We start from the raw sequence: 20,881 nt of genomic DNA on the forward strand, positions 1-20,881 counted from the left end.
CAGACTGAAAAATGTACCTGGTAACGCATCGGGCTCCAAATGTAGCCCTGGGTTGATTGATAACAATCCCTGTGTAAGATTGAAGCGTAGGAGGGCTTGCCTACAGTTTTAAGAGCCAGTTTGCAGGAAAGGGATTTCCCGTTAAGAAATGGCATATCCTGATTGTTCTTTCTTGCTCTCCCAAGACCTGAAGTGCGTCTTGGAAGCCCGGAAAGATTTGAGGAGCAGATGGAGATGGATCTCGAGAGCTCGACCTCAGCTTCTTCCCAGCTAGAAGAGGCACGGACACGCCGGCTGAGTTCCACAGGGAACGCGCCCTTATCTGCGGATGAAGATTTTGAGAAGCTACTTTGGGAAATCTCAGGAGGCAGACTGGAAGCTGAAATCGACTTAGACCCAGGGAAGGACGAGGATGACCTCCTCCTTGAACTCTCCGAGATGATTGACAGTTGAACTGCGTAGTTCTACGGTATAATTAAAAAAAAAAAAATTAAAACTGTTCTTCTTGTTGGATACCCCGAGGTGATCGTTTTTCTAACTGAGGCTTTGCAATGAGACTTAAAGCACAGTCCGAAGTGGTAGAAATTGGCAGGATCTGCACTCAGTTGTCCTAAATTTCCCTGCTGGTCAGAGTTAAGGTCTTGTGCATCCCTTCTGTAAGTATAGGTGGTTACCTTCGATATCGAGAGGACAAAGCACTTCTTTTGGCACAGAAAGATCTCCGTTGGCACGCCATGGTGGCTGCAAATCGATCTTCTGATGGAGCGATGCTCTGAAGGCTTAAACGTAAAGCTTCTTCCTTCCTCCGCCCTTGGCACAACTCGATGTTGGGCACATTGTGAAGCTTCGGTGTTCTGATTTCTTGGACACTCGATAGCCAAATCCTGGAGTTACTATGTCAACTCTTGACTTTGACTCGTGTATGCCATTGTTTTGAGTGTACCCGTGTCAGATGATGAAGCTGTAGGGGTGGGAGGGAGCAGAATCGTTATTCCAGTGTGTTGTGGACCAAACTTGCTGCCAGGAGTGGGGGTGGGGGTCAGCCCACCCAGCCTTCCTTTCAGTTATCAGGGAGGATCAAATGGTGAAAAGCAGCAGCTCTGCCATGCGGCTCCGCTACCCCCACTCCCTCCTCTTGTGCTGTACCAAAGTTCCCCCAGGCTTTGGTTGGTGCTTTTTGCCTGTGTGAGGACTCCGGGGCGAGCAGTCGGGACTCTGCCGCAGTCACGGGGTCGATGAAGGGTTGTTTAAGTGCCTCTTGGTTTTAAAACTTGCTCCCCTGAGCTGCTGGCTCTGCTGCCTGCTACAGCAAATGTTCGGGTGCCATCAGCATCGCGCTTGGGCGTGGGCACTGACCCTGCGGAGGACAGAGCTGAGATTCGGGTGTATTGTGTACCCTGCCACCAGCCATCGTTTTTTTTCCCCTAGCAGAGCAATTTTGAATTATTTTCCGAACTTTTCACGGCACGGTAGGCTCTTCCCGCTAGGATTTGTGAAGCTGTGGGGGCCCTCAGGCATTTGCTGCTGGCAGAGGAAAAGCGCTTGTCGAATTTGTTGTAAATACTTAATGTTTGGACAAAACCACGCGTCTCTGTGTGTGTGTGTGTGTGTGTGCTGTGACGCCCCGGCCCCACCAGGGAAAACGTCCGCCGCCGAAACTGCTGCTGGAGCTCACGCAGGCCTTCATCGTGCCGAAGGACTTCACGGGGACTTCTGCCGGCTCAGAAATGGGGGAGAAAAAGCAAACTCAGGAGGAGGAGAGCTCAGAGACTGCGCCCACCTGCCCTCGCTTTCCCTTCACCCCAAGAAGCCCTGTTCTACCATCAGCCTTCGCCTCTTCTGGCTGCGGTGCTGGGAGCGGGAGCGGCGAGGCGGCAGCAGCCATGGCGTACCGCGGGCAGGGCCAGAAGGTGCAGAAGGTGATGGTGCAGCCCATCGTATCCTTCCTGCGGCTGGGGGGTGCCGGGGAGGTGGGTGGGGGGCGGCTCGGACCTCAGGGGGCTCGGCCCGGGCCTTGAGGCCTTGTCGCGGGGCCCTGAGGCCTCGCTGTGGGGTTTGGGGCCTTGTCCCGAGCCCGGAACTGTCGTCCCCGTGCTGAGCCCTTAACGCAGCGCCCCAGAACCTCATCTTCCGCTCCCTGCAGAACGTGAGTACCGCGGGGAGGGGGCGGGGATGGGGATTTGGGGAGTGTGGGGGGAGTGGGGAGGGTCTGGGGATTCCCCTCGGTGAGTTTTCGGCTCCTGGCTGTGTCCCGGGACGGGTTTGTGGGGGATGGAGAGCTGTGCGGCGTGCTGGTGGGCACAAGGAGCCCGGCGTTTCCCCCTCGTGTAGCCGGGCGTGCAGGGGTGTTCCCTTGTGACTGGAAACGTGTTCTTCACCAAACGTGTAGTATTCACCCGATGGTATAACGCTCAAATGTCAGATTGCACATTGGAACTGCCCCTGAGAGTTGCTCCTCGGAGCGTTTGGGAGCTGTCGTGGCTGTGGCTAGCAGGTATTTCTGAACACATGAGAGAACAAACCTGCTCAGTGTTTGTGGCCCGCCTTACTCTCCTCCTTCGTTCTGCAGAGGTCGAGGATCCAGGTGTGGCTCTATGAGCAGGTGAACATGCGGATAGAAGGCTGCATCATCGTGAGTATGCGCACGTCCCCATGTTACATCTTTCATTTTGCCTCATTCACAATCGTGGGGTTTGGTCAAGAAAAGTTATCACAAGGAAAAAAAGAATTGTACTTGTCTAATAAGTAGTCTTCGTTGTCCGGCCAGGATCGGTAAAAATCCCTGCTCGCCGGTAACTAGAGCCCTTCATAGACCAGCAGGGGACGGGGGAAAGGCCTCGTGCCCGGCCCGGCTCCCCTCCGCTGCCCTGAGGGGGACCAGGCTGCATCCCGGGCCCTGTGGGTCGGGGTGCCCTTCCTCAGGCCTTGCTGGGCCCTCTGTCCGGCTGTCTGTCTGTCCGTCCATCCGACCCTGTGGCCATCTGTCCCACCACCCTGCCCCGTCCCTGCCCTCTCCCTAAGGAAGCAAAGAGTCCCCGGGCTGCCTTCAAGGGGGGAAGGGGAGGGGAGAGGGGAGGTTCTGCTGAGAAAAAAATGAAAGATTTCCCCCTTAACGGGCGCCTTGCGAGTTCTTTCGAGTTCCAACCTTCTGCCTTCCTTCCGTAGCAGTGCCTCTAAGGGGTGCGCTGTAAGGCAGCCCTCATCTGGCGCGTTGCTCCTCCGTTCCCCCAAGGAACTGCCTTCAGGATCTGACTAACTCTGGATGCACCCGGTTGTCGCCTTAATTTCTCCTTTAGCTTGCTGAAAACAAGCCGGTTGGGTGACCTTTTGCGTTTCTCGCTTAAAATTTGGATCGAGGAGGTCTGTGTTTCCTTACGCTGATGTCCACGCTGAAGGTGCAGAAGGGTTCCGTGCTGTTGCTTGGGTCAGCCTTGTTGCCAGGTTTGGAATGTTTAGCCTACCGGTGCTTCGGTGCTGTTGGGCTGCACTCAGAGTGTGAGCTCTGGGCGTTATTTCTCAAATACTGCGTTATTTGAGCGTACAGACCCGAGAGATTCTGCGGAGAGGTGATTTAAGGCACGTCAGAACCACCGCTGCGGCGTGTGCCAGCGTCGGACGCCCGTTCGAGTGATCGGGCGGAGCAGGTGAGTTGAATTTGGTGCTGGGTGGCGAGGTGGTGTTGGGGGAAGAGCTAGGCTAAGGAGAGCTTCCTCTTGCTCTGCCCCTTCCCATCTCAAATGGCCGCTTCCTGGGGAGATGGGTTCGTTGGGAGGTTAACTACAACGTCACAGTGAGGATGAGGAATCATCTTTAGTCCCGTAGGTATTTGCTGCCAGGCCGCAGCGTTGATTTCAGAAATTGTATTTAAAAAAGGGAAAAGAAAGGAAAGATGTATTCTTTAACATACTCTCTTTTCTCGGAGAGTAGATGGAGGAGCTTCAGCAGTGCCCTTCCTCCGGAAACGATTCCCAGTGTCTGCTCAGACACTGAGGAGGAAAATGGAGGAGAGCCACCCGATAGAAATAAAGGAAAGAAGGGGTCATGGATTAAGGGAAAAGCACTACTTACAAAACTGGTGCTCTCTAAAAACCGGTTAAGGGTTTGGGACCTGCAGGTGCTGCCTACACCTGTGTGCGTTGCAGTCGTGCCTGTTGCCACTGAGCAAAACGGGGAGAGCTGCTTTGTCGAACGCGGCGTGTTAAAGCACGTGCCACTGCCTGGAAGAAAAGCACGGACTTCCCTCGTGTGGGACTTCTTCCCTAGCGATCTGTGGTTTACCTGATGGTTTCCCATAAGCTGTGAATGTTTAAAAAAAAAAACAAAACAAAAAAACAAAAACCAACACGGACGTTGAGAGTGGTGAGGCAGATCCTCACCTGGGGACTCAGAATCAGCGGTGACATCACCATGCGAAGCATTGTGTGTGCTTTGGATTGGGGCTGCTGCAAGCCTCGCAGCGGGGAGGGAGAGCGGATCCGGGGTGCCTCTGTGTCAGCCCTCTGCCCTGGTGGCTTCGTGAGCACTGAGAGTTTGACTCCTGTGTTCCCAGCTTTCGCTTCCGCACCTGCAGTGTGGCAGAGCCAGCGAGCTGCTTGCTCAGCTGGAGGAGGAAGAGGAGTGACCTCAACATTGCCGAGGTAAAGCACAGTTACTGAAAAGATTTGGCAAAGATGTGGGTTGTACCAGCGCGGCTGCTGCAGCTGCAGCAGATCCTGGAGCATTGGAGAAGATAGAGAGGGGTTTCTTTGTGAAAAGAATGCTGTTCAAAGTGTTTTCATGCCAGAAATTAGGATAAACGCCTCTGCTGTTGGACATCCTCTATTGACCTGGCCCATTGGCATTACAGCGTACCTGGCACGCTGTTTGTATTAAAAAAATAAAAGGTATTTTAGTCAGGGCAGGCCAGAAACCTGCCTTGGCACTTGCACATCGCAGCAATGCTTACAGACCCTGCATCCTGGCTGCCAGGCCAGGATCTAAATCCGATGGTGCTGTTGGTAAACTGAAGCTCAGGAAGCGCTTCTGGGTTTTTCTGTCCTTCCATGTGAATTTTTACCCTGTGAAGATGGTGTATTAAGCTATTTTCGTAACAACAAATAGGTTTAAAAGCAGTTTCAGCTTATCATCTACACGCTTGGGTGTTATTAACAGAGCTTTGTATACTGAGCTGGTGCTTGGTAGGAGAAAAAACATCAATCTTACCTGGGAAACTTGGACCCCCTCAGCTACATACTGCTATGAGGAAACTCAGATGTAAGAACACACTTAAATAACACCTCACCAGAGCTGTTGTGCTCCTGACCACCAAAGGCACCTTTTTCCAACACCGTCGTACTGGAAGTTGATGCAGCTGGTTCCATCCGTAACGTGTGACTGTACAGTGCTGTAAAAGAAATATGTTTTCACAGCTTTGGAGAAAGTGAAGCAGAGAAAACCACGCATAACCACTGATACCTGGACCCCAAACTGCCACAGGCTGACGGTGATGCCCACTGGATATCTCCTGATACCCTGCTGCCTTCTGACTGCTCCAGCAGAAGTCCCGTTTTAATTAGCCAGCAGGTCCCTCTGAGGGAGGGACTTTGCTAAAACTCCTGCCGTAGGAAGTATCCTACGGGAGCCAAGTTGCTAAACTGATGTGTGGTTTTCCCTTAAGCCCCTCACCCCTGACTTTCCAGCTCCTGAGGACACTGCCAACGTGTGCAGTGTCACCGTGTGCCAACTAGGTGCCAGCTGCCATGGTTTATATATTGTAAAATTAGTGATTTGGGACTCGTGAGCACTGAGGAGAGGCTAGCAATTGCTTAAGAGCTTTCCTTGTGTCGCTCTGGGGCAGGGAGATGGGTGAAATATCTTAGGCTTGAAAGTGATTCCCTGCAGAGTGACGTGCTCAGATCTGCACCACAGATCTGTCGTTTTGGTCACCTTATTAGATCCCTGCTTGAGAGGTTGCTTGCAAGAATCGATTCCTCTTCACCTTGCTGTGTCAAGCTAAAGAGAAATCTGTGCCGAAGCACTGTGTGATCAGACGAGTGCCTCAGTTCAGGATTGTTCTTGGACAGCTACAGAAACAGCAGGACGATCAGCGCCTTCAGGAACAGATGAATTTGATCTTGAGGCTGTCATAAAACAGGTCCCTGAAGTCTGAAGACTCTTCAAATAGTTTGGGCCAGCAAGGAGCAGCTGTACGTGGCGGCTGCGGTAACTCGGGGCTCCGAGGCTCAGAGAGCGTGGTGAAAGGTGACCCCCAGCTGGCTGCTGGAGGAAGCTGAGGCAGCGTTCAGCTCTAAGCTTTGCCTTCTTGGCTGGCATCTTTGCACTCGTGCTGTCAGTGGGTGTTGAGTGTCCTTCCCCCCAGCCTCAGAACGTGCCCTCAGATGTAGGCAGCGTTTAGCAGCTAGAATTCCCTCAAATAGAAAGAGTACAAGTTATGCGTTTTCTGCTTTTGCTTTGGAACTCTTAGCTTGAGGTTTTCCTGCAGGCCATGAGGTTTCTTGCAGCAGCAGGGATGAGTTGTGTTAGCAAGAGGCTGTTCTGTGCTTCGACTGTGGGAAGATGAATGGTTACGTGTGCACCGTTAAATATAACTTGACACCTAGCACACCGCACTTGCAGCCTGTGGGGTGCTTTAACAAGCAGGTAAATCAGCAGAGGCTGTTTTGCAGCCGGGGTGATGCTGGGTGATTAAAAAGCAGGGGCAGAACAAGGAGTTTCTAGTGTTTGTTCTTGCTTGTCATCCGACTCTCCACTTCCACTGTTCTTTAAAAAAAAAAAAAAAAAAAAAAAACAAATTAAAACAAACAAACAAAAAAAAAAAACAACAAAAAGAAAAAAAAAACAAGGGGTAAGCATCTTAATAACTTTATTACAAATGGAAGGCACAAAACAGGCCAGCAACAGAGAGTGTCCAAGAAGAGAAATGGTTTGTGCTTTATAAACAAACAAGGCAGTACCCTTAGGTGGGTGTGATAATCCTCCTCTAATGCGTTTTTGGGGTGCAAAAATAGATTTGTTCCTTTCTTGCTCTTCTCTGCAGGACAAAGGCAGAATAGGCAACTGCAAAGTTAGACCAGGGAGGTCAGTTTGTTCCATACTGAGAAAGACAAGCCTGTAAAACAAACTAGACAGATTTTCTTTGTACTATTCATCTTCCTTCAGCAAAGGCAAAGCTTATGACACTTGTTGGTGTGTATTTCCAGACCCCCAGCTACTGGCACTGTAGCGCACCTCTAATTCTTTGGTACAAAAGGTTCAAAATCTCTTAATGCAAAAATGTTACCAGCACCCTGGAGCAAAGAAAAGAAATCTAAAACCCTTACCAACTTCTATTACAGACCTGCTGAGTGCACCAGAGTTACTCATTTTTATTCAGGCTTTCAGGGGCAACTTCAGTTGGTTTAGCGCTTGGATTGCTCTGTTAGCAGATGTCAGTTTAAAAAAAAAAAAAAGCTTTTGAGGTCCTTTTTAAAATGAGACTGCTTTTTTGGAATGTAGGGCTGCAAGGTATCGTTGGTTTTGCTTTCTTCCCATTCCTTAGACCAGATCCATTCAGATTCTGAACAGCGTTCCCGGTGTGTTCAGGAAAATGGAAGGCAACAAGCAAAATGATGAGCTCCTTGGGCAGTCAAAAGAGCTAAATCTGGAGAGTGTTTTGAGTCAAACTTGCATGCTAAGGAGCACCAGTAATTGTTAGAAGTAGCTGCAGAGGAACCTGCATGGCACTGGGTGTGTTTCTGAAGGTGCTAAAGGTCCGAAGTGACGATTCCTATCCATACTAAAGAAGAGAAGGAAACCTTGCACTTAACTACTGTTTTTATTCCCTTTGTCCAGCAGTCAAAAGCAGTAACTAATATGAGAACCCAACTTTTCCTCTCTTTATTTTAGATTTGGGAAAATTCCCTGCCAAAACAATATTTCCTGGAAAATTCACTAGTGTTGGTGTGAGTAAAAGCTTCCAACCTTTTATTATTAATTTGTAAGAACTATTTCCTCCACTTTTGTCCAGAAGAGTCAGAAATAATTTGCACAGAAATGTGCAGCGTTTTAATGAAAGGATTCAGAATCACTCTAATTTGAACTTTACCTGGTCTGGTTGCAGGTTTTGTGACATTTAGTGTCTTTAAAAAAAAAAATAATCAAAATTTCTGACTTCATATCAGAAAAAAGAAAAAAAAATGCTTGTGGCTAAATAAAATCTGTTGCAGCTCTGCTCATCGAACTATCATTGGCTGTTAAATTGGACCTAAGTCGTCTTCTGTAACCTTTCATGATCCTGCAGCAATGGATGATGATGGATATATGGATTAGGGAACAGCACGTGATGGCAAACCTGTGGCATTTGCTACAGCGCAGAAAGAAAAACCAAATTGCTTCCAAAAAATCAAACTAATTCAAACTCCTTGGTATCATGCAGCCGTGCCACTGGCAAAGTGAGCATTCCCCTGCCTCTCAAAGCTTGCTGTACCCTTGATCTGCTGTCTTGCTGCTGTTAAGTGATTGCAACTCTACGAGTTGTTCTCGATATGGAGATCATACAACATCTACTGTGCACGCTTGTGTGTATAGATATGTTTATCCTGTATGCATGTACATCCGTATGCATATTTGTGTGCTGGCCCCCAGATCCCTCCTGTTACAAAGCATCGGCCTCGAAGGCACACTCATCAAAATCTTTCGTAGAGCCTCCATTTTTTTCTAGTTCCCTCAAAATGAGAGAATTTTTACGCGCTCTCTGTGTCGAAAAGGCAAAAATTCTGATTTTCACTGTCGCTCTCGCTAACTTTCTCTCACTCCCTCCTCGTGTGTGTATAAACACAGATGTGTGTATGCGTGTGCACATCTGTGGATTTAGATGCACTGGTATGTTTTTTGCTGTACAGGTAATAAAGACGGGGAAAGGTTTTTGTGTTTTCTTAATAGGTGAAGAAATCTTGAAGACCAGAGATTGGAACATGCTGAATTTTAAATTACAAAAAAAAAAAAAAAAAGTTAAATTGTCCGGCTGTGGAAGATGGAGCCTCATTTTTGCAGCCACTTTGAATCACGAGTTCATCTCTAAATGCGCTGGTTTTTTTTTTGTTTTGTTTTGGTGTTTTGTTTTGTTTTTTGGTTTTTATTTTTTTGAAGAGCTAACTAACCCTGGCTGCCTCCAGCCTGAGAGAGCATTCAAATGGACTTGCTTCCTCTCTTAGTTATAAGCTGTTTAAAAGCGCATCCTATGTTTGAATTGTGGATGAGAGGTTCCCTTGGGAAAGTGAGGAGGAAAATTCTTCCTACCCCTTTATTATTAATTCACGGATTCAGTCTTGGTTCGGCCTACAGGAGCAGTTAACTGGAAGTCTTTGAAGATCGATAACTTTGCTGAGGTTGTCCAGGTAGGTGAAATCGAAGACCCACAGTGCCTGGAACGTGCTGTTTAATGCGTCCTTACTGTGTTCTAGAGAAGTAATTTGTAGCCATAGTTGATTATTGACTTGCATGTATCATCAGGTGGTTTTTTAAGGAGTGACTCCGTTTTCAGGCTTCCAGATGTGCTCCAAGTCATATTATTGAGGATGTGGAAGAGAACGCTTGCTGACAAAGCTCCTGGCAGCTTTACAGAACTTGAATATTTAGTTAGTTCATGTCACAGCTGATTTCAAGGCTTTGCTCTCTTCGAGAGACTGATAACTTGATTTGATTAACTGAAGAAAGCTGGAAAAATGTTCGTTCCTCATTATTTTTCACTTGTTACTTTCTTTCGGGTTCCTTTTAAAAAGAAGATTTCACCGATCACAAGCCAGTAGAAGACTTTCAGCCCAAGCAAGGGTGAAGACAGCTCTCTCCAAGAGCAGAGGAAGTCCCTGTGGAGAGAACCCGAGCTTGTTAGCAGAACTCGTCGGCATGTCTAAACAAGGAGACGATTGCTACTTCTATTTCTATTCTACCTGTACCAAGGTATGGCTGGCTTTCCTTTGCTTTGCTTTTTTTTCCCCTTTTTTTCAGGAAGGAGTAGATTAGGAGGAGGAAGCACACTGGTCTTTGGTTAACCGTAGAACCAGATAGATTGTGAATTCAGTTGTAGCACCATTAGGCAGCAGCATGGCCATTTTTGAGGCTGTACTCTATTTTCCTTGTTGGTTTCCTTTTGGTTCCAGGGAGACAAATGTGCCTACCGCCACTGCGAAGCTGCTCTGGGCAATGAGACGGTCTGCAAGCTGTGGCAGGAGGGTCGTTGTTTCAGGAATGTCTGCCGATTCAGACACATGGAAATTGAGGTGAGTGCCTAACGATGTGTTCTCAAAATAAATCAACCAAAGCATTTTTCAGTGCCGTAGGTGTACTGATTGTGCTTTTGCAGGATAGATTCGTTTGCTTCAAAATCATACTGGTTTCTGTTACCAAGAGAGGGGGTGGGAGGAAGCAGAGGGAAATAAAATCAATACCTTAGGTATGTCTTAGCAAGGTATTTTTATTTTAGTTTTTATTAGATGCTGAGAGTTTTCTCAACAGATGCAGAATAGCTGTTAAATAGACTGCTAAAACCTGCTGGAGCAGGGGGGTAATAAACAGGCTGTTCTATCCTCATGGGAGCAGGCTTGATAATGAACTATCAGGTCTCTTCTGACCCACGGTCCTTCAGATAAGGCTGTTGTAGCTGCCTGGGGTAGGAAGTGGGGAAAGTTAAAGGTGCAGCAGAACTAAGTCTCCAAGAAGTAGTTCTAGACAGGGTTAACCTAGGCAATTTCAGATGTTCTTTTTCCCTCTGAATAATCCTCGTATAATCCTAGGTGTATTAGTTTAACCCCCCCTCAACTGATGTCTGAGAGTGCCTGTCTTCTCAAACTGAGTGATGACCAATCTAAATGTGCATAGTGGTTACAGCTTATGCAAACTTTGTGAATATGCCCAGAAATACTGCACTTAACTGAGAAACTGACCTTTGGAATGCTGTTTCAGCACTGTGTTGTGACAGCTGTCACGATCTGGAGCTGTGCATCTCTTTGCAAGCCTCAGGTGCATGTTATCACGAGCTTTTCTTTCCTTCTGTCTTCAGAAAAAGCGCAGTGAGATTCCTTGCTACTGGGAGAACCAGCCGGGAGGCTGTCAGAAAGCCAACTGTGCTTTTCATCATGCAAAGGGACGTTACATCGATGGACAATTCTTACCCCCAAGCAAGAGTGAGTTTAGGTCCTTTTTCTTTAAGCGCTGAAGAATTAATTTTGAGTATTACTTAGTGGGTGCCAATGCTGTAGGGGGCGTCAGGTAACTGTTCATTTGTGAGGGCAGGAAAAGGTCTGCAGTCATAGGTGTACTGCACCGAGTGTACTGCTGGTGTTTGTTTTCTGCTTTCGTGCTCAGCTTCTCTTTGCTTTGTGTGATGTTTGCCTTGCAGTTTGCTTCCTGTTGTTTCCTCTTTTGCTGGGTGGTAGGGAGATGTGTTGTTGTTGGAAGGGAAATCATTGTTCACGGTGTAAGCAGTGATGGGATGGGCAAAAGGAGATGCTGAACTCGTTGTCTGTGCGGGTTATCTGCCTTTGCTACCATCTCTTTGCATTGTGGTCAAAGTCTTAAACTGCCATATTACCGATGATCCTCCTCTTCCTCTAGCTACACTGCCAAGTCCGCCTGAGTGCGCGGACGATGATCTGAAAGTGGCTCAGATGTCACTGCAGCAAAACAAACTTTCTGTCCAGTCAAATCCCTCTCCACAGCCAAGGGGGTGATGAAAGTGGAAAACTCTGAAAATGTCCCAAGCCCTACACACCCTCCAGTTGTAATCAATGCTGCAGATGATGATGAAGATGATGATGGTGAGCATGTTTTGGTTCTTGGAAGGAATTTGTGCTGTAAATGATTGTGTAAATCTTTGGTTCTTGAAGGAATCTGTGCTGTAAATGAATGTGTTAAATCTTTGGTTCTTGAAGGAATCTGTGCTGTAAATGAATGTATAAATCACAGATGACCTGAGGTCTGACTAGCGATAGGGCAGGCAGTCTGGCCAGGTCACTGGTGGCTTTGTCTGGCAGTCGGTGGACAGAAGCTGAAACGTTGGAGGAAAGCTTAGAACCACTCCTGGCTTTAGCTGGTCTGTTGTGTAAAGTTGTATGTGAAACTAGGAAGGAAATTTCTTTTTTCTGTCTGAAGAGCAATGTGTTGTGTAGTAGTTAAAGCTGCAGAGAGAATCTAGAGTCCTAGATGTTTTGTCCTAGTGTATTCTACTTAGGAGTTCATCAGGTCAGTGTAGCTGTTTAGAAACAAAGAAAGAAACAAAACAAAACAAAACAGCAACAAAGATTTTTATATGAACCATGGGCTGAAGTGTCACTGCATGAGCTACGTAATCATGACCAATCTGGTCTATGCATAACTGAATCGATTTTTGCCCTTCAGAGCAACTTTCTGAGGAAGGAGAAGAAACTAAAACTCCCGTCCAGCAACCAGCTGCGGAAGGCAAAAATGGATTACGGGTGATTTCCACTCGGAAAGGCAGTTCTACTACTACTAAACAAGGTATGCCAGCACCTTAGTAGGATAAATCAGAAGAACTTGACAGTTAAGTCAAAAGCAGCGTGGTGTAAAAACACAACAAAATGTAGGGGTGCTGAATGGAGTCGGTTATTTCCACGATCTCATTTCTGCCATTAATACCATCACGTGCCCATTGGGTCAGAAAGGTGAACTCCTTTTCTTTACTTTTGGAGAACAAAACAGGGCCACAGCATGGAGTTTAAATGGCTGCACGTGCAGCCTTGCAACCACTGTTGATAAGCCATATCTAACGATAGAGGGATCTAATATCGTGTAAATGGATGAAAATTAAAACTACATTTTGAACCCTGAAGGATGAAAGGAGGGGCAAAATGTCGTTGGTTCTATGGCTCTTTCACTTGTGAGGAGTGTTGACAGGCTTTATTCGAAATACTTCAGAAAGTTCCTGAGCGCTAAGAAGCCTGAGGACCTGTGGTCCTCAGTGAGTGCCTCTAAGCCTGTCTCACGAACTGTTTCCTGTTTTCAGAGGGCAATCTGAATTTTGGAATAAAAACACTTGAGGAAATGAAATGGCAGAAGATGAAGGAAAAAACTAAGAGACACGGTGGTGAGTTAATATTCCCTACTTTCTTATCCTGTTCACGGCAGGTGATGGTGACTGGGAGCTGCTTGAGGGACAGACTTCCATTTTTAGCTGGGGGCATAAAGCAACCTGATTCTCAGCCAGCTGGTATTCTAAATGGGAGTGCAAAGGGCAACCAGAGGCAAATTAGTCACCTCTCTTCTTTACATGCTCTGCTTGCTGTATTTTTGACAGTAACAAATCATTTAAAGTTTTTTGTTCTTTGTGATAGTTTTTTATGTTGGGTAAACTTCCTTATGTTTTGGTTGCTCTGAACAGAAGGTTCTTCGAGATCTTCTCTTCGTCCCGTTGATTCTATGATTTTTCCTGCTCCAGAAAAGGAAAATGTCCGGACAGTGGTGAGAACTGTGACAGTGTCTTCCAAAAAAGGTAATAATGAATGCTTTTGTTTTGATTTCATTAGTCCTGAACTGGAGGGTTAAGCAATACTTAAAACAATTCACCCATGTTAGCCTTCTGGTGCTGCCTTGTGTTCAAAACGTGCTTTTATGCTTAAAGCCCCTGGTTGTACTGGAAAGATTTGGTGCTCAGGTTAAGTGCAGTGGCAGGAGAAAAAAAAAAGTGTCAGTATGCAAATAGGGGGGTAACTGAAAAACAGAAGAGTAACGAGAAGAAGAAAGAGCTGTAGAAGCCAGTGCTATATAAGAAGCAATTTCTGAAGCATTAAAGAGGCTGACAGTGGCAGGTGTGGACACAGTATGACAGGAGTTTGTGTATAAATTGTTTAGAGCTGTGCAAATGCCTTTTAAAGGGAAAAAAGTGTGGAAGTACTTTTACTCGTAGACATTCACCTTAGAAAGGAATATTTCTCAGCATTTGTACCTAATAATATTCTGCTTGCTTATGCAGCTTTGTTCTGCACAAAGTATAGGTGTCAAGCAGACTCAGATTCACTCTCTACTATCTCAGCTGGAATTTGAAGCAAGCACTGAGACTATTAATATTTTTTTTCCATGTTAATTATAGTTAAAATATGAGTTTATGTGGTTTAGCTGTCAAAAGAGTGTCTGACTGGGGTTTGTTGGACATGGGCTAACAGGATAATATTTCTGTTGGCTACTGGTTTCTGTGTAATAGAAAAAAAATTCCCTTTTGTTTTAGGGGCGGAACCTGTGGTTCGAGTAGATCTTGCTGATAGACAAGGAAAACGGAAAGCCTCCACGGGTAAGAACTTTTTATGAGCTGTTACGTAGGTGCTGCCTTCTATATATGACTGCATTAAAGAGTATTTGTGATGTATGAAAGGAAAATACTTTGCAGTGGAGATCTGTGGTGATGGCAGAAATGGCAAAAAACAAAAAAATCATTTAGCAGCTGAAAGGCAATTCTATGAAAATATGCTTGAAAAAGAGAAGCTTATTGTTGACTGTTCTCAAACCTTCCTGCAAAGAAAAGTCCTTACAATATTCCTTGTTTTCTCTGAAGATGATGTAGGCAGCCTTCCAGTGAAGCGCAGCCTTGCTGAAAGGCTGGGGAAGAAGGTAGAGGCTCCGGGAAATGCTGACAAAGCACCCAAGAGAGAGACAGGTACTAAACGGGCATCTGGATTGGATTCCTGGGTTTCGTATTTAGTCTTTCTGTTTGTCCTTTTCCAGTGATGTTTCTTTTTGCATGTTGGCTGAGGTCGTAATCACTGGGATTCAAGGTTCCCTTTCCTGTCTTGTTTTGAAATGTGAACCTGAAGTTGACATTATGCAGCCTCCCTAATTCGTTCTTTTTCTGTTTTGCAGTTCGAGTTCCCAAGTCTCTGAAGGACAGGCTGGGATTACCTCCTAAACAGACCAGTACTGAGAGAGGTAACAGCTAGATCTTAAATATGCTTTCTCCTCCTTCCTTTCCACGAACTTGGACTGCTTTCATACATCCCTACAAACTAATTGAAACGAAAACAAAGAACTGACGCCTCTTGCTTGAGTGCTGAAGCTCTTCTGACAGCCACTATCAGAACTCTGGCTCTAGGTGTGTGTTTATTTTCTGCTTGTGCCTTGTCAAGGTTTTTAGCTGCTTCTGTGAACCGTTAGGTACAATTAGAATAGAACCACTGCCAGGAGCAGGAATTTGAAATGCAGTCTGAACAAGTAATCAAGTAAAGCAGCATTTCTGTGTAGCAGTTCTCTCTGGATAGGGCTGGTCTTCAAAATACAAGTGGCTCAGAGGAGGAGGAGAATGTTGTTCTAAGGATATTGTTCTAAGATGCATTATTGGGAACGCTCAAGATGAGTTTTCCTTAGTGCTCTGACAAATTCTGGAGACTTAAAATATTGCTGGACTCTCTTTAAATGTTGGTGCTTCTCCTCATTTCTTGATGATGACAGGGAAGGCTGCTAAGCCGATGGGAGAGATCCATGTGAAAACACTGGAGGAAATCCGTCGTGAGAAAGCTCTTCAGAGACGCGAAACTCAAGCCAAAGCCGAGGCTGAAGGGCATGGTAAAACTGAAGATTCCAGCGCAGGGGCAAGAGCTGCTCGTGCAGGTCGCATCCAAACTTTCTCTGAAGCCTTGTCTGAAAAACAGAATAATCGCTTGGTAGAAGAGAAGAAAGCACAACCCGGACCTGCCCCAGCAGAGCAGAAATCTTTATGGAGCACAAAACTAACAGGTAATAAGATGCTTTAATGCCTGCCCCAGTGAGGTGCTTCCCATATTGAGCAAGTTCAGTTTGCTCAGGATCTGCTTCATGGATAAATGCTGAATGGCTTGCACATCGTAGCCTTTCTCTCTCTCTCTCATGGGACACAAGGAAATAAATGCACAAAGGAAACAAGTACCCAGCTTTCTTTATTTCTGCCGTTGACAACACTTTTTTTTGTCTTTTTTTAAAGCACCTGAAAAAGAAGAAAAGAAGGCAGTGGAATTGAACCGGCCTTTTCCTAAACTTTCCTCTGGACCTGATGTACGGGTGAGTCCTCTGTGAAGACACACATACATCCGTACAATTTCTGATAATTCTGACAAGTTTTGTTACTCACCGTGTGCCACCCTCTTGAGTGTGTTCTTACCCTTCAGCAGCTGGTAGGAGCTGCAGTGCAGTCTAAATCCTGTCTCCAGCAGCATTTCCAGACAACTCTGTAATCCTCAAACTTGGAATCAGTCTGTTTATACCACAGCAAGAAAGAAACCCTGTTAGCACCAGCTGAAATCTACACAGTTAACGTGGAGGGAATTCTTTTTGTTCTTACTGACTTGATCTGTCAGACATGAAGGATTTCATACAGAAGGCCAGAGTTCTGTGTTCAAGGAAATCAATCTGTCAGTGGATACTGTATAGGGGAACTTGTATGACTTTCTGCTGCTTAAAAAGAATGGCATAAATAGATGTACAGCAGAACACCCTAGCTGTTTAAAGAAGCTTGCCATAGTGGATATTGCAGATATGTGAGACTGTGTCCATAGTAAAGCATGGCTCTTGTTACAGAATGCAGAATTTTATGGGAAAAAAAAAAAAAAAAAAACAAACCAACAGTAACCTGAACGAGATTAATATGCTGTTCCACTTCAAGACCATTTTGGAGGGATTGCTGATCAGATTTTCTTAACGGAATCTCCACGGATTTTTTTATTTTATTTTTTTTTGTCCTCTTCATGCACTACTTTTCTTTCCTTCTAGCCCACTCAGCAGATTGGAACTCGTAAATGTCCAGAGAAGAGCTTTGAAGAGAGACGGTGGGAGAAGTGGCAACAGAGAGAACAACAAGAGAAGCTTCGGAAGGAGGCAGCTGCTGTCAAATCTACTGCTGGCTTCTTTAATACTGAACCAGCAGGGAAAGTGGCAGCTCAATTTCAGGGCCAGGAAGCTAAAAGTAAGTGTTGAAGGTTAAGAGTTACTTAGGTTGTCTTCTGAAATACAGGCAGAAGATGCCAATTCTCATGCTGTAACTCTGGCTGGGTGCATTTTGCCACGCAGTGCTACGAAGCGAAGGGTGTACTTTCTTTTTCTTAGTTTGCTTCTTTTCCTGCCAGCCAGATGTTAGGTAAGGAACGGGAGACTAGAAAATGACACTACAAATGTGGACTTTGTAGAACAACTTAACTGTGGGACATCACTGCAAGGGAGAGGAAGCTGGTACAACAGTTGCCTACACTCTTGTCCTACTATAACTGCTGCTTTTTCCTTTGCTAGAGGGAGCAGGACTTTCAATATAAAAGCTGTCTATATTTGTGAACCTAGCTTGCACTTAGGATTGCTATGTGTCTGAGGTTTCCCTTGTCCTGGATTATTACTTACTGTAGCTCTTCGGTTTCTTTGTTCCTTTGTATGGCTTGTTGGTAGACAGAGTTTACTATGTGGAAAAGATTCCTGAGAATCCAGGCAATGGCGGTGTAATTGTGCTGGCCAAATGCATTTAAGTGTGTAGAAGGACTGTGGAAATGATTAGGAGAACCTGGATTTTTCCTGAGGCAGAGCAAGACTGTATCAGTTCTCTCTTCCTTTTACTCTAGGCAACTTTATGACATCTGCGAAGCCTTCGCGTGGGAAAGTCACTTTCCCCAAGAAGAAGGCACTGAAACGTAAGGCACCTGGGAGTTACCCCTCTGCCATAGCAGCTGTGGAACTACAGACTGCCTTTGATGCTGACATGAAGGGACCTCCAGCCAAAAAAGCAGCCACGGTAAGGCCAGGGGCTAATGCAGAGATGGATCCCTTGTTAAATTTCTACCCTCCTCTATTTGAAAAGGTGGAAAACTCAAACGTTCTGCAGGCCTCCTGTTTCCTTTGAAATCCAGTAGCTGTCTGCAGGATGCTTGTAGAACCCTTCTGTATTTATGAGATGAATGGCAGTCTGTAACCGGTACTCTGATGCTGTGATTTCTCTGGTGGGGGGGATTTTGTCCATTAATGCCATGTTCTTAAAAGACACCAGATCGTGAGTAACCTCCAGGTGAATGTGAACTTTCTTCAGGAGCACCTTGGTTTTGTATTTTGGCCACGGCTCCGCAATGCCAGAGGAGAAGCAGTGTGGAGGAAAAAGCTATTAAGGAATCTTTTACCCATGTGTCATAAATACTGTTTTGCTGCTTTCTAGGGTGTTCCAGACGTGCCGGAGCACGTCCCAGCCATCAGACTTGAAGAAAATCCCCAAAACAGGTGACACCCCCAACTTGTTCTTTTTCTTAATCAGTGTATATCCCCAGGGAAACATAAGTTCTGTCACATGTGGGAAAAAATGAGGGTTCTGAGATAATTAAAGCCAAAATCCATCAAAGGAATAAGTCACCTGAAACCACGTTCTAGCAGCTAGCAGGATTGCTTAATTAGGCTTTCTTGAAATGCTGCAAGTCAGCACAGCTTTCCGGTGACTTCTTGGGTTGTCAGAATACCTAAATGAGGATGAGGTGAAGTTCTACTTCCTCGTGAGGTGATAGATGATGAGTAGTGTCCTGTGCCTTTTGGTCCTCAAGAATGCCACCTCAACTCCAGGTGCCCTGGCTTCACAGATAAACCCCCAGACTGAAAAATGTACCTGGTAACGCATCGGGCTCCAAATGTAGCCCTGGGTTGATTGATAACAATCCCTGTGTAAGATTGAAGCGTAGGAGGGCTTGCCTACAGTTTTAAGAGCCAGTTTGCAGGAAAGGGATTTCCCGTTAAGAAATGGCATATCCTGATTGTTCTTTCTTGCTCTCCCAAGACCTGAAGTGCGTCTTGGAAGCCCGGAAAGATTTGAGGAGCAGATGGAGATGGATCTCGAGAGCTCGACCTCAGCTTCTTCCCAGCTAGAAGAGGCACGGACACGCCGGCTGAGTTCCACAGGGAACGCGCCCTTATCTGCGGATGAAGATTTTGAGAAGCTACTTTGGGAAATCTCAGGAGGCGGACTGGAAGCCGAAATCGACTTAGACCCAGGGAAGGATGAGGATGACCTCCTCCTTGAACTCTCCGAGATGATTGACAGTTGAACTGCGTAGTCCTATGGTATAATTAAAAATTAATAATAAATTAAAACTGTTCTTCTTGTTGGATACCCCGAGGTGATCCTTTTTCTAACTGAGGCTTTGCAATGAGACTTAAAGCACAGTCCGAAGTGGTAGAAATTGCCAGGATCTGCACTCAGTTGTCCTAAATTTCCCTGCTGGTCAGAGTTAAGGTCTTGTGCATCCATTCTGTAACTATAGGTGGTTACCTTCGATATCGAGAGGACAAAGCACTTCTTTTGGCACAGAAAGATCTCCGTTGGCACGCCATGGTGGCTGCAAATCGATCTTCTGATGGAGCGATGCTCTGAAGGCTTAAACGTAAAGCTTCTTCCTTCCTCCGCCCTTGGCACAACTCGATGTTGGGTACATTGTGAAGCTTCGGTGTTCTGATTTCTCGGACAGTTGATAGCCAAATCCTGGAGTTACTATGTCAACTCTTGACTTTGACTCGTGTATGCCATTGTTTTGAGTGTACCCGTGTCAGATGATGAAGCTGTAGGGGTGGGAGGGAGCAGAATCGTTATTCCAGTGTGTTGTGGACCAAACTTGCTGCCAGGAATGGGGGTGGGGGTCAGCCCACCCAGCCTTCCTTTCAATTATCAGGGAGGATCAAATGGTGAAAAGCAGCAGCTCTGCCATGCGGCTCCGCTACCCCCACTCCCTTCTCTTGTGCTGTACCAAAGTTCCCCCAGGCTTTGGTTGGTGCTTTTTGCTGGTGTGAGGACTCCGGGGCGAGCAGTCGGGACTCTGCCACAGTCACGGGGTCGATGAAGGGTTGTTTAAGTGCCTCTTGGTTTTAAAACTTGCTCCCCTGAGCTGCTGGCTCTGCCGCCTGCTACAGCAAATGTTCGGGTGCCATCAGCATCGCGCTTGGGCGTGGGCACTGACCCTGCGGAGGACAGAGCTGAGATTCGGGTGTATTGTGTACCCTGCCACCAGCCATCGTTTTTTTTCCCCTAGCAGGTCAATTTTGAATTATTTTCCGAACTTTTCGCGGCACGGTAGGCTCTTCCCGCTAGGATTTGTGAAGCTGTGGGGGCCCTCAGGCATTTGCTGCTGGCAGAGGAAAAGCGCTTGTCGAATTTGTTGTAAATACTTAATGTTTGGACAAAACCACGTGTCTCTGTGTGTGTGTGTGTGTGTGTGTGCTGTGACGCCCCGGCCCCACCAGGGAAAACGTCCGCCGCCGAAACTGCTGCTGGAGCTCACGCAGGCCTTCATCGTGCCGAAGGACTTCACGGGGACTTCTGCCAGCTCAGAAATGGGGGAGAAAAAGCAAACTCAGGAGGAGGAGAGCTCAGAGACTGCGCCCACCTGCCCTCGCTTTCCCTTCACCCCAGGAAGCCCTGTTCTACCATCAGCCTTGGCCTCTTCTGCCTGCGGTGCTGGGAGCGGGAGCGGCGAGGCGGCAGCAGCCATGGCGTACCGCGGGCAGGGCCAGAAGGTGCAGAAGGTGATGGTGCAGCCCATCGTATCCTTCCTGCGGCTGGGGGGTGCCGGGGAGGTGGGTGGGGGGCGGCTCGGACCTCAGGGGGCTCGGCCCGGGCCTTGAGGCCTTGTCGCGGGGCCCTGAGGCCTCGCTGTGGGGTTTGGGGCCTTGTCCCGAGCCCGGAACTGTCGTCCCCGTGCTGAGCCCTTAACGCAGCGCCCCAGAACCTCATCTTCCGCTCCCTGCAGAACGTGAGTACCGCGGGGAGGGGGCGGGGATGGGGATTTGGGGGGTGTGGGGGGAGTGGGGAGGGTCTGGGGATTCCCCTCGGTGAGTTTTCGGCTCCTGGCCGTGTCGGGGTGCCCTTCGTCAGGCCTTGCTGGGCCCTCTGTCCGGCTGTCTGTCTGTCCGTCCATCTGAC

General features: G+C 47.0%; 1 protein-coding gene across 1 annotated transcript; it reads left to right on the top strand.

Annotated features, from left to right (window-relative positions):
* Positions 1–1,105: 1,105 nt before the first annotated feature.
* LOC309891180 (zinc finger CCCH domain-containing protein 11A-like) lies at positions 1,106–18,839 on the top strand (the record flags this gene model as incomplete). Its single annotated transcript, XM_082785559.1, has 6 exons — positions 1,106–1,166; positions 15,938–16,014; positions 16,723–16,915; positions 17,556–17,725; positions 18,140–18,201; positions 18,746–18,839. Coding segments are annotated over 6 exons (657 nt in total), but the record flags the coding sequence as incomplete, so codon positions are not given.
* Between the last annotated feature and the right edge of the window lie 2,042 nt (positions 18,840–20,881).

Source organism: Aythya marila, assembly GCF_965140915.1.
Source record: "Aythya marila genome assembly, contig: HAP1_HAP1_SCAFFOLD_192, whole genome shotgun sequence".
Taxonomy (NCBI): Eukaryota; Metazoa; Chordata; class Aves; order Anseriformes; family Anatidae; genus Aythya; species Aythya marila.